The sequence below is a fragment of the Numida meleagris genome, chromosome 5 (genome assembly GCF_002078875.1).
Source record: "Numida meleagris isolate 19003 breed g44 Domestic line chromosome 5, NumMel1.0, whole genome shotgun sequence".
Lineage (NCBI taxonomy): Eukaryota > Metazoa > Chordata > Aves > Galliformes > Numididae > Numida > Numida meleagris.
In genome coordinates this window covers 17,535,217-17,550,857 of record NC_034413.1, presented here as the reverse complement: position 1 = coordinate 17,550,857, position 15,641 = coordinate 17,535,217, and the positions used below count along the sequence as shown (strand labels likewise).

Genomic DNA, 15,641 nt, shown 5'->3' with positions numbered 1-15,641 from the left:
TTAACACTCATCCTGATGAAAGGAGTAGCAAAAGGAAAGAAAATAGCTTGTATTGCCAAGCTCTAGGTTAATTTACAGGGCAAGAAGTGCAAAAGGTTATTCTTTAATATGTAAATAGAATATGATTTCATCTTCTACTACTGAAACCATAGTTATGGAGAAGTACTGTCTCTATGATTATTGTACTCACCACTGATTGTGTTCTGAGTTGAATGAATAGAAAGGTAGTCATAACTCCTTTGCTTTCCATTCAAGTTGATGTGCGTTTCTGACTGGGATAGCCCTGATGTGGATCTGCATGGCAGAAAATGAAGACTGTGTTATAATAACAAATCAGCAATGGTATTTACCACTGGTCACTGTTATTAGCCTGTCAGAACCAAGTTAGGAATACACATCTATAGCCTTTCAACCGGTATTCTGATTGCTTGCCACATTTCATTGTAGGAAAGAGATAGTTTATCCTTGCCAGCATTTGCTTCCAAATAACAGCTGCCATTAGACTACTCACATCATGACTGATATCCTCGTGTTTTTCTCTGAGCTGAATGTAGGCAGCAGGAAAGTGTAGCATAGCCTCAGCATGATTCATTAGTCCTGCAGTCCATTCAGACTGTTTCTGAAAGTTTTCCTGGTAGTTCATGTTCTTCTTGGCTCTGTTCTAATTCTCAGGATTGCAAAAGGCACTGGTATTCATCAAAGGCCTTGAAATTGTGTGCAGCTATAGTAAACGCCTACACTGGTGAGTGTACTAATGTAAATGAAAAGGGAGTTCTTACACTGTTCTTTGTGATTTGCACCTTTAGACATGGAGGAATTGGTTAGGTAAGGCCTGCCCAAAAACAGTTCCCACTATGCATTCAGTTCACCTACTGCAACTTCCAGAGGAGATACATTTATTAAAGACTTCACTTTAACTGTCCTTTATTTTCATCCATCTTCATATGCTTGTAAGTGCTCAAGTCCTGAATCTGGTACAAATTTAAATGCTAATCTTTTTCAAGGTCTTATCTGTTAGATTCTTAGCTTCGTGCCTGTGTTTACACTGTTGTTGGTTCAAAGGAGTCCCAGTCCTGGTTTGGACTTTTGAATAAGCACTGCAAAATAGAAGTCTTCCTTGTATCTAGTTGTAGAGGTTTGCTGTGATGTTGTCTATAACTGAGTATTCTTCCACAGGTTTAGTGGAAGGAGCAAACCTACCTGCCAAGATTGCTTTTGTCTCTTGTCCTGTTGTTGGTTTCCACACTGAGGTTATCACAAGACTTGCTCATCATCCCAGCAGAAAGGTTTTCCAGGTTTGTCCCATACAGCACATTTTCTGAACGAGATAGTCTCTGAATCAGGGCAAGGTGCTCATGCTGAGCTGCATATGCAGAATTTGATTTGTCTATTTCCATAAATTTACTTTCCTCTGAATAAGAAGGGAGATAGGGAGAGGAGGAAAAGATAAGTCTACTGACATTATCCCATCTTTTAAAGCTAAATGTTGCTTCCCGACTAACCTTTAGTACGTGCCTGCAAAAAGATTGACATCACAGATACATTTTTTCTGATATACTTGAGAATATCTAGGCCTTAGAGTGGGTGAAAAAGTTTTCAATCCATTTATTTAATAGGGAGTATGCACTGTATGTAGATTCCATTTCTATGAATTATACTATGAATCCACTTTGACAGATAAAACGTACAGCCCTACATAATTTACACCTGAATATCTCTATAAATTGCATGCTGTTAAAGTTCTTTGTGTGGAGAATTTTCTGTCAGTCAGAGATTGAATCAGCCAGGCTGGTAGTTCCTTGTCTTTCATAGGCCCACTGCACCAAGTATGTATACCTGAGAAGACAGGAGCATTACTAACACATGATGAAAGAGGAGCCGTGGAGCTGGCTCTTTGCTCTGAGAGATTTGCACAAGCGAAGCTGAGTGAGAGCCTGTCTTTGTGGTAGTGCTTGGTATCCAGTTTTCCACCTGTGTGTGACAACTGCTAATGATGTCTGGGCTCTGCAGTTTACATATCTATCCCTCAAAAGATTTTATTTCTCTAAAACAAGGTAGTGCTGGAAAAGGCACTCCTTGCTTAAAAGGGGAGAAGGACAGCAGGCAATTAGAGACATGTCTGAAGGTAAAGCAAGAACCCGGTTTGGTACAGGCTCACACAAATACTGTCCTTCATTCTGCTTGCGCATGCCAGCTGACCGTCCTTACCTTGTCCTAACAAACACTACCCTGAATGCAGTTCTGCAGCACTAAACCTGGGCTCCCTCATCCTCAGTGGCTTTGATCAGACACATTCATGAAGGCAGCAGCAGGCCTTGCTGCCCGTGGTATTAGTGCAGCCTGAGCGTTGCCATGGTGATTTCAGAGCAGGGGATGGTGAGCAAGTTTTGAAGAGATTGTGGCTTATGCATATGAACAGTGCAGGAGGAGGAAAAGCTTCCCTCATGTAGAAACAGACTACTAATCTCCTGCAGACTCCCTGTGGTGGCAAAGGTGGCACTTTGAGCTGCTGTCTGTCACTGCCTTCATGGAGCCTTTTTTTCTGGGGCAGCAAGTGCACTGAGCCTCAGAAGCAGTCACATGGTTGTGGAGTTTGGCTGGCTTCAGTGACTTGAGGAGCTTGTAACCAGGACCTGGGTTACGATTTTCTTAGCTCTCCATCATTTTGCTCTACTAGGAATGTATTATTTTTCATTAAGAAATATTACTACAAGCAAATGTGACTCAGCAAACTTTAAGATACGCTATTAGGCCTCATTTATGTGCCAGTAAATCGCAGTCCCACTGAGTTACTTATGAAGCTACAGGAGCCCAAGTAAAAAGAATGTGTCTTGAACCTAAATGTCATCCTAGCATCTTTTTCTGTGATAACAAATTTGTGCAGGTGGAATTTTGCTTTTTATGAAATAATTTTAGTGGAAAAGAAGCAAGATATTAGTCATCCTGCTATATCCTATGGTACAAATTCATTGCCATCCTCCCTTGCTGTGATCCATTGGGTCAAATCTTCAGTGGCTGTAAATGATCACGATTCTGTTCAAGGCTATGGATGAGTCCTCAGCTAGTGAAAACCCATTTTGCTCCACTGAAGCTAAGAGTGATGCCAGCTTGTCAGCCTAGGCTAGGTTGTTTCTCATGTGCCTGTTTCCCCATAACAGTCTTTACCCACATTCACAGAGCATGCTGAGGACTGCATGTGAAAAGTGCTATGTAACTGCTCTGGGTTAAGAAGAACTTTGTCTTAAAAGAATGGAAAATCTGAAGTCTAAGGAGTTAATGGTCATATCTTCTACAGACGTGGCAAAACCTAGTGGAAGATAAGAGCAGCTAGCAACTGCAATCTAGTGAGTGTGACTGCTGTGCAGTAAGTTTAGTGTTTTGTCCTGGGACTGAACTATAGGTCTGAATCCCTGTTTTAAGCAAAGATGTCCAGCTAACTAACTTCACCTCCAGCACATCTTAACACCACTATTGCTAATCTTTGTGTGGAACATTTTTCAGGTTGCAACTGGGGTATGACTACTACATGTCTTCATAATTCTCAGCAGGTTTTGTGAAGGGTAATGTAATAATGCTTTTCGTAAAACTGAGGTTAGGTACATAGTTATTATCAGCAGAATACCCCTCTCCACTCACATGCGCACATTAAATTTTACTTGCACACTTCTAGCTTTCAGTGAAATAGAAGACGTTATTTTCTACTCAGCAAAGGGGAAACTGTAACACAGTGAAGCTGATGTGGAAGTTCTGATTCTCAGCTTAACTAAAGCGTGTCTTTGTAGCTCGTTTCTCCCATATGACACTTAACATTGTTCTATGGACCTTACAGTGAAAGTACATCTACTGTTCACCTGATGAAGTTTGCCGAAGTTGCCTGGAATTCATCTGTGCATTGAATTTGTGTTGGGCTGAGCAGAGGTCCAGTAGATATTTACATGTCTTTGCTGTATCAGTAATGAATGTGTGTTTCTTGCCACTGAAGCTACTTTCAATCATGAATTTCTTTCTCTAAAGGAAAAAAAAGAACACAGCTTGCTTCATATAACATATCAGTCATTATACTGAAGCACCGAACGTTCATTTGTATAATCTTGTTTGTTTGTCTACATAAATTTCTGCCTTGCTGCATCTCTTGTGGTTGCAGTAAATGCCCATTCAACAGTTGTGAGTTCATAACTGACCTGTGTTGAAAGTCAAAAGCCTTTGGGACATTGACTGCATTGGGATCAGGTTGATAGGCTTGGCAAATTTGTCCCTTGTCATGGTTTTGTGATTTTCGGTTATTGGTATTCCACATCATAACATCATGTAGTGGACATACCTAGTTCTCAGAAGAGAAGGACTACTACAGTCCCCACGGTACTTTGCTCCTTTGTTACCATTTTCCAGCCGGAGGGAAAAGATAGAAGCTCGCAGTATAAAAACTTGCAGATCACGAGACCTCGTCCCTTTTTTCCGCCGTCTCTCGTCTTGGCAGCACCTCGCTCTCCAGCCATCTTATCGTCGGTAGTAGAGTAAGGCCTACCTTGATTTTGGGACATTCTCTCTCTCTGTATTGGATTTATCAGCTTAAATTGTAATTATATTGTATTATAGTGTGTTGTTTTGCATTCCGATATTTTATTTAGTAAATTAGTTTTGTTTCTCCTCAGATTGTTGCCGCTGTTCTTTGCTCTCAGGGCCATCTCCCTACCCTTTTCCCCTTTTCCCTTTTCCCGGGACGTGGGCCCGTGGGTCCCCCGTCCCCTTCGTCACGGAATCGGGCCTAGCGCCTGTAAACCGTTGACAGTCCCTAGAGTTCTTAAACTGTTTAAACCAGTTGAATGTGAAAATGAAAAAATCTTCAAGGGTCAGAAAGGCCATCTGGAGAGAGCAAACAGATTGGGAGATGTGTGATGAAGATTGGCACTGTATGATGGTACACTGGCACACCTCTGGTAGAAGATAGAAGGAGTTTTAATCTTGTCACCAATACTTGTTTAGGAGACACTGAATATACTAAGAGATAAGGATTCAAAAAGTAAGATCTGTAAAAAAGGCAGTCAAGATCCCGTGACCTGATGTAGAAAGGAAAAATGAAAGAATATAGAGAGAGAGAAGTAAAGATGAGAGAGGAGTGAATAAAGAATATTCTATAAAGAGGCTTGGCATTATTTCTGTAGTACTCAGCTTATTCAATTTTGTAGTAATTGACTTCAGCCTTGTCAAAAATAAACAAAAAAACAGCAACAGCATCTACCAAAAACAAAAACAACAACAACAACAAAAAACCCCAAAAAACAAAGCAAACCCTCACTAAGAACTGGCTATCCTGAAATCCACATCCAGATCATGCCTTGATTTTAGACTGGTTTCAAAAAGGACATGTCTGTACAAAATTAGTCTAATTCTAACCCCAAATGGAAGAAAGTTATCAAAGTGACAGACAGAAGGAGTGTAAAGTAGTAGAGCAGAGAATTTCACTTGGTTGCAACTCACATGAGCTGAAATTCTTTCTGTTTCACGCCACTGGAATCTTAAACTGGCAATTCTTGTGTGATTTTTGACCTCATATACAATGATGCCTTTGGCACAGATTCCCAAGATGATATCCCCTCCCGTTCCTTTCTTCTCTTGAGACACACGATAGAATAGCACTCCGTATTCAGGAAGCTGCTGAGTTACCTAATAGAGAAAAAGAGCACTTACCACATGTTTTTCAAAAAGAGGCATGAGGAAAAATGGTAGGTAGATGGGAGGGGAAATGGTTTTGAGTGCCTTTACAGTGTGTTCTTTCACTCTCTTGAGAAAGGCTTGGAAACCCTTCCCAGATTTTCATACCTACTGCCTCACAGAATCGTCACCTGACTTTGGTATGTCATGGAGCTACCATATGCGTTCATTTTCCACAATAAAATTGAAATAACACTTTCCCACATACCTCATTTGTAGAACTAGGAGGATTATGTAAATTTCCTGCAGAATAATTTAAACTTTACAGTGGCATTGAGTTGCTTGGTATTACTGCTACTTAGCATTTGCATAAATTTCTGAATAGATGAATACCATTCAACTACTGCTAAACCTTGTTTCTATTTTCCTTTCTATGTCTTTATTTCCCCAAGAAAACTAGAAACCACAGAGTACAGCAGATATGCTGATCTTAGTAAAACTGCTGATACTTTGGTGCCAGGGCTACACTGGCATTGTTACTGATAACAAAGTCACTCAAGTACGTACATCCATTCCTTCACTGCTGTCATGTTTTAAAACCAGACATTATAAATTTCTTTTGCAATGAACCTTAAGTTATGGGATTTGATAAATTGTGTCTCAAGGCTACTCATATAGATACGGTAGTGACTTTTGAGGGAATTTTACTTCCCTAGAATTTCCTTCAATGCCAGACTTTTTAACAGATCTTCAGTGGGCTTCTTTCTTGCACAACACTCATTGCTGGGAAAAAAGTTAAGTTGGATTATTCAAGGGACTGAGGAGCTAGCTTCTGCCCCTGCCTTCTAACAGCAAGAAGAGGATACTCCAAGGAACCACACCCAGCAGTTCTAGATGCTTGTCTTTCTACCTCCTACACTTGGCCACAAAATGTTAAAATGTGACTTAGACCCTTCACAGAACTGCAGAATATGAGGATGATTTTCTGGCCTCTTTTGTGATATACAAATCAATATTAATTTATCCTAATACCCCATTTTTCTGGAAGCCCATGCAGAATTTCCAAATGTCTTTTCAACCATGAGTAGATATTTTCAGTGTCCAAAATAAAACACTTTAAGAAGATCTATTTTCAGAAAGAATCCAGAGCACAAATATTCAGGGCCTGAAAACTGGGACATCCATTATCACTATCCAAATCTAGGTTTTAATTTTTAATCCCTTTTATATTTGGAATTCGCATGTTCTTGCCATGGGCTCCATCTTTCTCATTGTGTACAAAATGTTGGCTCCTTCTACAGACTTATTCATTGAAACGAATATTAACAAAGCTGCTTTCCTTCATTGGATTTGCCATGCATGATGGGACTGTCATTAAGGCTAAGCTTCAATCTATTTCTTCAATTCTACTGACAGTGTTAGATGATAAACAAACATAATTAAGCAGAACTGAACTAAAATGATGCTATAAATAAAAGCATGTGGCACTGCAGCAAAATGGCTTCTGTTATTTATTCATTTTCTATTTCCTGATGTTTTCCATTTTATGGAAAGCTGAGAAGTTTGGAGAGGAGGAGAAATGAAGAAAAAAAATTAAATCCTCCATCATCATGACACTCTTGATAAATAATCATGTGCGATAACACTTCAGCTAACTCCTTCCTCTCTTCTGTGGTTCACACATGCTTTTAAACAACCAATCACTGCTTGTTTAGAAAATGTCTGAACATCCGCTATAGCTTCAGAAGTCAAGAGAGTGCTTATTCCTCTGCTTTACAATCCTCTCTCTCTAACACATCCAATAGTTGTATTTATAATTATCCAGAACCTAGACAGCATGTTCTTAAAATGCTGAAAGCTTGCATCAATTCTTAAGATGTTGAAAATACCCTGAAATATGCATTAACTGTTTATAAACTATCAATAAAAAGAAACCTTATACTTTAATGGAGTATAAGTTGATAATGGTGACACTGCCTACAGCAGAATGAAATTTTGAGTTTTGTGTTAAATATTCAAATTTGTTCACCACATCAAAAGTCCATTGAATTAGACAACAAGAAAATAATGGACAGTGGCAAATAAAGACTTGCTACCACAAACTAAATAGATAAATACTCTTCAGTGTGTGGTAAGTTACCTTTAAAAATTCTAGTTCAGCTTCATCCTCAAATAGGGAGCGATTCATACGATGTAATTTAGCAAGCTCTCGCTGTACGTATGCCAGGGTCATTTTCTCTATTCGGCTTGCTGGAATGTAGTCTTCAACACGAAAATAACTCTTTCCATGTACCTTTAGGGGGACAAAAAAAATGAAAAGACAGAAGAGACAGGAGCCTTTTGTTCTGTCTTGACTTTTCTTATTTGATGCATTTCCATTTTCAGTGTGACCCATATGCTGAAGTCATCCTGCTGCCACTTCCTAAAAGAAGATAGGGAACAGCAGATAGTGTGTCCTGACAGCCAAACATGCCTCCTGCACCTGTGCTCATCCAGATGCTCAAGGCACACACTATGCTGTGCAGAGGGGAGAAAAGAGGTGTGCGTACAGGCAAGCCAGCTGTCTTACACTTACAGCTGACAGCTGTAGCTGTGAAACCGAATGTCAGGCTGGATCGGACTGGATGGATCAGATCATTGAGAGCTACACTGATTTACATAACTGAAGATACGACAGAGAATGGGAATTATATTTTCTGGAAACTTTGTACTACAAGAACAAGTTCAGATGCACTCTCGGCAACTTTCCTGTCTTTGCAGCTTGTGGATCTGAGCCTACACACAAAATCTCTGTGAATTCTGGAGTGTTTATTTTTCTCTTCCATGCTTTCTAATCCCTTTAAACCCCTCTGCATATCCAAGCTGTGCCTATACTGGAGTTTTTCTTCATATTTTCTGGAGTTCCTTGGCTACATTGCCAGTTATGAAGGACCAAGAATCTTTCATCATTCTGCCATATTTACCACCAAATTCATCTGGCTTCCTACTACTTTGTAATCAGACAAATTTTGTAGTTCTTTAAGCTAAATCTGAAATGTGATTACTGAAGGACTTAGCTGAAATTATGCACTATTCACATTTCATTTTTTTTAACTACGTGACAAGCAAAAGCTGTAAAAGCTGTTGACAGAGACCTCTGAGAAATATTTTATTATTTATCCACACCTCAGAAGCATAATTGCCAAGCTCTGCCTGTAAAGCCAAAGCACCAAGTTTCAGGGCAGTCTCATCATTGCAATATAACCGTTCTTCCAAAATATCTTTACGCAGCTGCAGGTAAAACTGATGTCTTGTCAAGCTGTGCCTGGAACACAGAAGGGATTAAGAACACAAAATGAGCTTTGACCACTCAGCCTACCTGCCACTGTTTTACCAGCAGCCAGCAGAACCATGCACTTACTGGATAACATTAAAGTGGTTGACAAAGAATTTTATCCTTAGAAAGAGTGTGAAGTTGATGATGGAGGTTTTCTTCTTTGGTTGGTCATTCCAGCCATCTGGGGCCACTTTGTAGAGCTTGGTCTCATCATCCAAAAAGAAAAACTCTTTACCTGAAATGAGAATTTGTGGTAAGTCTGGAGCCCAAAACTGCTTCAGTAGCTGAAAATTCTGCTGCCTGTGTTCAAAACATCACTAGCGATAAAAAAGTGGATCGTGGATATCAGTTGAGGTCAGCTTCTCAGTGTTACGGACTAGTCTATTGCTGCTGTAACAGAGAATTTAGGATGATATTTAGCATGTAATTTAGGATTACAACAGTTAGATATGGATTGGTATGATGTCTAAGCAATCGTTCAAGAATCTGTGAGGCTTGAATTCTGCTAACTATTCAGGTTCTTCACTCCAAATTACATCTGGGAGCACTGACAGTCAGCCTTGCACAGTACAGAGCTTCCTGGAATTCTGCTGGGGCAACACAACTAAGCATTATTCTGGTGCATGACTTGGACAGAGCCTTTTCTGCATGAGATTATCAGGTAGTGTCAGTATGGCTGTACTCATGCACGGTATTAAAGTAGACATGCTTTGTATCAGTGCAATACAGTTTAAATAAACATACCTTACTTTTGCTTAAGCTTTAGATCTGCTTTCCTCTGAGGATCTTAAAGGATCTTACTGTAATTCATTAATAAATGGACTACGCTGTCAGGAGAGACCTGGTACCGTAGTTAGCTGTTTCAGTACCTTTCAGGTAAGCCAAGCCAAAGTAGGAATGTTCCACCAAGCTTGCATATGCCACCACAGTATTGAAAACATCTCTTGCCTTGGACTTGATGTCACATTGTACCTCAAGGCACTGACCATTGAGTAGAATCACATTGAGATCCCTTTGGGACAAATAGGATTTTCCTTTCTTAGTCTAAGAACATATAACAGAGAGCAAAGAATAAGTACCGAGTACATGCAATGTGCAAATTCCACAGCACTTTATTGCTAAGGCCCTGGTCTCCAGTCCCTGCACAACCTGATGGAATCGGTCACAACACTATTCTATTCCCTGCCTCCACTATCATAAAACAGTATCCCAAACATATTCTATTAAAAGCAAACCAGCCAACAACAACAAACAAAAACAAAAATTTAAACAAACAAAAAACAGGAAATCTCGACAAAACAGATTCTGCAACAACTTATTCTAGGTTTGAAGGTAAGTGCAGTTTTTTTCTCTAATATTTACTGCTGTGTTCCATCAGACTTTTGCTTTATCTTATGAAAGGTAAAGGGTATGCCTGCAAACTGGAGGAGTCCAGTAAATTGGCACTAGATGTCACCCTGGTAATTTGTTGTATGATCTTAGTCTCAGAGGTCTTGTGCTAATGTGAGCATTCTTAGCTGAGAAAGATGAATTCAGCTATTTTCACAACAGTCTCTGCAACAGAGATAATTATGCAGCACTGAGAATTAAATTGCCTCCTTTCAAGTCTCGGTACTCATGCAGGAACTCTGACTTGGTTTGGGAAGAGGACATAACAAGAGTACTGCGGTGGGACTCAGATGAAACTCAGAAAGAGTCCCACCTCAAAGATCATAAAATTAGATCTAAATTCTTAATGTTTGAACTTACCACAATTGATCCAGGCAGCTGTAAGGTCACTGGTGGTTCACTAGACAAAATAATAAATTCTGGACCTGAAAACTGTAAGGGGGCAATTTAGAAATGTAATAAATGTCTCTTTAATATAATGAAGATCCTTAACAATGGTACCAGTGAAACCCATTTCTGTTGATCGGCATGCTGCAACTAAATGACTTCAGGGTCTTACGTGGTGCAAATGCTGATTTAAGGCTTCCATCTGTTGGAGCTCTCTCCTATGTATTTACTCTGGGGCCTAATTTTGCTTAGTCTTTACATACAGGACCTTTCACTGTCTTTAGTTCTGAGTTATCACAACTGGACCATGACTAATCTAGACTCTGTCAGTTTAGGAGAATCAGCTAAAGTGATGACTCAGTAGCTAATATGCACATTGTTAATGAATGACAATTGAATGAAAAATTTCTCTTTGGTGATATTTACATTTTGAGATCAGCTTATGCGTTTTTCATTAGTCACCTTTTCCTTCCTTTGGAACAAACATTTCTGTGATGTAGCAGCTGCTGTGTAGTCCTTTGTAGACACAGAGAAGGTGGAGCCTAAACTCAGCAGATTGTGTCTGCTATTCTTGTGAGCTCCGCCAGGGATTTCTTCTACAGCACTGACCGACCTTCAAAGGAGATGTCATAGTGAGACAGATATCCAGCATGCAGCAAAACAACACAGGCTTGAGGACAAAGAGCTTAGGGTACAATGATGACAGAATCTTATGATAACCAGGACAATGTCAGTTACTAGTTGTTACGTGTTGTCATCATTACAGAAAAAGAAATTATCAGATATAATATTAATGATGCAATTTATAAACAAATCAAAATTATTCTTTAATTCAGTAACAGTCCTTTCTTTTCTTCATTTGGTGAGCCAGTTCTAGCTGGCCTAAGTCTAGGGAAGCCAACAGGCACAGCAGTTAGCCGCGTATACTTCTGGGACTTTCTGGGAAATCTACAGGAAGAAATCAAAACCTCATTTAATATTTTTTGAAACAAAACAGCTTCAGAAAATAACATTTGTTATTATTCAGAATTTTCCCGGAACGGGAATTAAATTATTTGAATACTAATTCATTGGAATAAATTAATGTCTTAAGGAACTGAGGGAGTTTTCAGTTTAATTAAAAGATGTGTGAAATCTCAGATCAGAAAGCTGTCTTTGTACTATACTTTTAACCCATAAATTAGTAGTATTTTCCACATGAACAGACAAATGCCTGCCTAGAATAAGCTTACAGTGTAATTAATATATGCTTACTAATCAAGAAAGAATCATTACACAGTAGAGAAGGAAAGGTTTTGTGGTCATGGATTTTTGTTAATTATATTTTTAAGAAATGCCAAAAAAAAAAGTAGTAAGGGATTTTTTGTTGCTTTGTGGGTTTTTGTTTGTTTGTTTCTTGTATCCTTTTGTTGTGTATGTGATGGAGTTGCTTCAGAGAGGTAGGGAGTTTCAAAAGCTTTTTAACAAATTTGTTGGTGTAGTTTATATTTCTCTGCCTATACAAATATGTAAGTATTGTCGTTTCAATGAATTCAAGCTCAGAAGATCATTTTGCTATTAAATATCCCTAAAAATAACCTGAAGTGGCTTTTGTGGGTATAAAAATGCTATTAGCTCACAGGTCAAGAGATTGTATTAGAAAGACTTCATTTTCCTGAGACAAACACTTCCCGTTATTAATCTTGCAGGGTGACACATACCAGACTTGGCACCTGTGTCTTCTTTATGTATAGGCTGTAGCCCTGCATAGACTGGTAAGCTTAAATTTAGACTGTGAGATGTAAATTATGATGATTGGACACTTTACGGTGTGTGATTATGTGAGTAAGCTTTATAGACAGTAAACAAACCACTAAGTTTTGTGTTGGCTGTCCAACATAGGGAACCAGCAGTTTTCAAACAAGTTATTTCAACTCTGTTGTTGTTATTGTATGTGGAACAGAATCAGAGGTCTTGCTGGAAATTCAGTTGCAGGTGCTTACAACTGAAAGTGAGGGTTACAGATCCTGAAGTTTTATGGGAAACAATCTGCTGGAAATTCGGAAAAGAGTGATCATGTTTCAGCAGAAGAGGGGAACATTTGCTTGTCAGCATGATTTTAGATCACAGATGTCAAAGTGATACCCAGAGTGGTAGTCAGAAGCATAGAAGTTGCTCCAAAAACTCTCAGTAAATAAATCTTTTGCTGATATAATTGCCAGGTGCGTGATGTATATATAGGTATCAGTATACACATATATATGTATATGTGTAGCTCGACAGACAGTACTTTCTTCACAAAAGCTGCTACTATAATGCATCCTGCTTGTTTCAGGTTTAGAGGTACAATGAGGTATCACCCATAGATCAGATTATCATGGTTGCTTTACCAGGAAGTTCAAACTGTTTATTTGGGATTCATTTAATTGGGAGTTGATCTAAATTGAGCATTTCCTGTGGGCCTAAATTACTCATGTCATGGTTAAAAGAAGAAACTCCTGATTAACTGGGTCAAGAACTCGATTTAAATGGGATGTCTGTAGGGATTATACTGTGCTTAACCATGGGATTCTGGTCTTTGCGAGACAGGAGAGGCTGACAGTACATACATCTCTTCTTCATTTACAAAGTCTTGACTGCAACTGCGTGATGCTAACACCTAGTCTAGAAAACTTTTAGTTGGCAGTAATGGTGTTCACCTGGCTTTTGAAAAGGGGCTAGCATCAGCTGTACAATTCTCTGCTGCCCTTGCCTATGTACAAGACTACTGTTACATTCCCAAGGCTGAAATGAGGCTAATTCTCATGACAGAGCAGAGGTCTTTACTGCTTATGTACCCAAGTTACCTGTAACTCCTAAATAAAGTGCTTGTGCAGGTCTGGAGATGACTGACACAAGTGAGGTGTCAGTCATCTCATTTCTATTTGAGAACTGAGATGGAAATGAAAATAATCTATGGAAAATTACAGTCATGCAAATGCACAATATTGCATAACTGCTGTAGAACACATCACTCTGCTGATGTGAGAGCAAGGCAAGACTCAGATCCAAAATCTGAATGTAGACAAATAAGGACTCTGCAAAATGCCTTTCCAGTAGAAGCAGTGACTGTTCATACCTTTTTATCACTGCTCATCTGTGGAAATTGTGTCAGGTTTTTCCTTTCCACAGTGTCTGAGTTTGGCAGTAGGGGCAGTTGTGTAATAGCTGCGCAGCTGTTCTGAGAGGCCAGTAACATCTGGCAGAACACAGTGGTGAAGAGTGAGAGTGGAGAACTTCAGTGTGCTTGTTTTGTATGGATTGTTCAGGGCCAGAGCTCAATTTCCTTAAAGCATTTGTACAGTTTTGCTTAGAGCCAAACTAAGCTCAGGTGCACTTTAATTCTATGTAAGTAATATCTGTTATCGTAACAGATTCAGTTGGTGATCCAGGTATTTTCCAGTAATGACATTGCCACACTAGCTCTCAGCTTCATTTGGTAATTAAACATCCTCTGTCTTCAGGAATAGAAGTTTTGATTACCTGTTTATGAAGAGCTTGTAGCTGCTTTGCGTCCTTGATCCACTAAGGGCGGGATCCCATGACCTGTGTGTCTGCGCAACTCTCCCTGGAAGGAATGAAGGAAGTGTCACGGTTGAAGAAATTGTAGCAGCACTCTTGGGACAATTAGAACAAGGAGAAAGTATAGACTGACCACTTTCTCTCTTATGGCCTTGCCTGGGCATGATAAATAACTATTTAATAAGACTATGCGAATACTACACTGGCAGTGTTCCCCAGTTCTGTAGACATTGTTACTTCCTCTTCATAACCCTTCAGGAGAATGTAATACAGAAGATAGCTGCGTATGTACAATGCCATTGTTTTCATATGCTTTCAAGTAATTTGTGAAACAGCTTTTGCTCTTCAGAAATTACTTTTAGTAATTTCTGAATTACCTTCTTCTTCTATTTCCAGGTATAAAATCTGGGGAAATAAGCCATGAAACTTGTCTGCTTTAATCAGAGCAGAATATAAAAATCACTGAAATTAAAATTATTTATACGTAATCCTCTGGTTATTTGCTACATCGAGTATAATGTAAATGTTTTTACATCATAAAAATCTCATAGGGATATAGCATAGTTTGAGTCATTAGCAAATAAGATTTGTAAATTTTTTCACCTTCATTCTGCTATGCTGCTAGATAAAGAATAGGCATTTCTTTGTCCCAATAAATAAAAAATAAAAAATAGAGATGGAACCAGAAAAGGTTATGCAAGTGGTAGTTTCACTAACATTTTTAGTAGCATCAGAGCTGTTCTAAATACCTCAAAGAGGAGTGGTAATGTTAAATTTGTCTCCACTTGGATCATTTCACTGATCTGATTTCAAGAACTGTGTATCAAATTATCACATAGACAGAACGATAGAGCTGGTAAGTTGAGCTAAGATAGGACAGATTTTCTGCCAGGTAAAGTATCCGTAACTACAGCTCGAGACTTCACTCTGAATTCCAGCATGAAAACACAGCGATAAATTTCAGTGTACCAATTGCCAACTGCAATTTAAAGGTGTACAAAATCAAGTCGCATTGCTAAAATGTGCATAAACTTTTTTTTACGCTGCAGATGGTATTGACAAAATGTAAGAAGTGAGATAAACGTAATGCTCAGGTCTAATTACAAAAGTTAAGGTACAGTCCCAAGTTCTAAAATGACATGATTTTTCATGAGAAAGCCTGCACAGTTATCTACTCAGACTACAGATCTCACAGATTTGTGTGTATATATTGTGACGTGTGCATAACATTTCCCTTAGTTTTCTCACTCTTAGCTGTTGTGGCCATGGGACAAGTTGACTAGTTTCAGTGGCCAGACTGCCATGCTTTGATCACAAACCCAACACATTCCTGCTGTTTAGGGTTAACATGCAGGCT

General features: G+C 39.0%; 1 protein-coding gene across 6 annotated transcripts in view; it reads right to left on the bottom strand.

Annotated features, from left to right (window-relative positions):
• Positions 1–15,641, bottom strand: part of FRMPD2 (FERM and PDZ domain containing 2) — a 68,984-nt gene that overhangs the window by 34,784 nt on the left and 18,559 nt on the right. For all 6 annotated transcript variants that reach the window (XR_002439334.1, XM_021398799.1, XM_021398800.1 and 3 more), the window contains exons 8-18: positions 14,246–14,330; positions 11,207–11,357; positions 10,718–10,789; positions 9,838–10,012; positions 9,053–9,203; positions 8,818–8,956; positions 7,793–7,945; positions 5,479–5,664; positions 3,852–4,008; positions 1,201–1,411; positions 191–294 (exon numbers count right to left, since the gene is read on the bottom strand). Coding sequence is in view for 5 of the 6 variants with exons in the window: in XM_021398799.1 (XP_021254474.1) it covers positions 191–294; positions 1,201–1,411; positions 3,852–4,008; positions 5,479–5,664; positions 7,793–7,945; positions 8,818–8,956; positions 9,053–9,203; positions 9,838–10,012; positions 10,718–10,789; positions 11,207–11,357; positions 14,246–14,330 (1,584 nt within the window). In the remaining variant the exon portion in view is untranslated. The remainder of the gene's footprint in view (positions 1–190; positions 295–1,200; positions 1,412–3,851; positions 4,009–5,478; positions 5,665–7,792; positions 7,946–8,817; positions 8,957–9,052; positions 9,204–9,837; positions 10,013–10,717; positions 10,790–11,206; positions 11,358–14,245; positions 14,331–15,641) is intronic.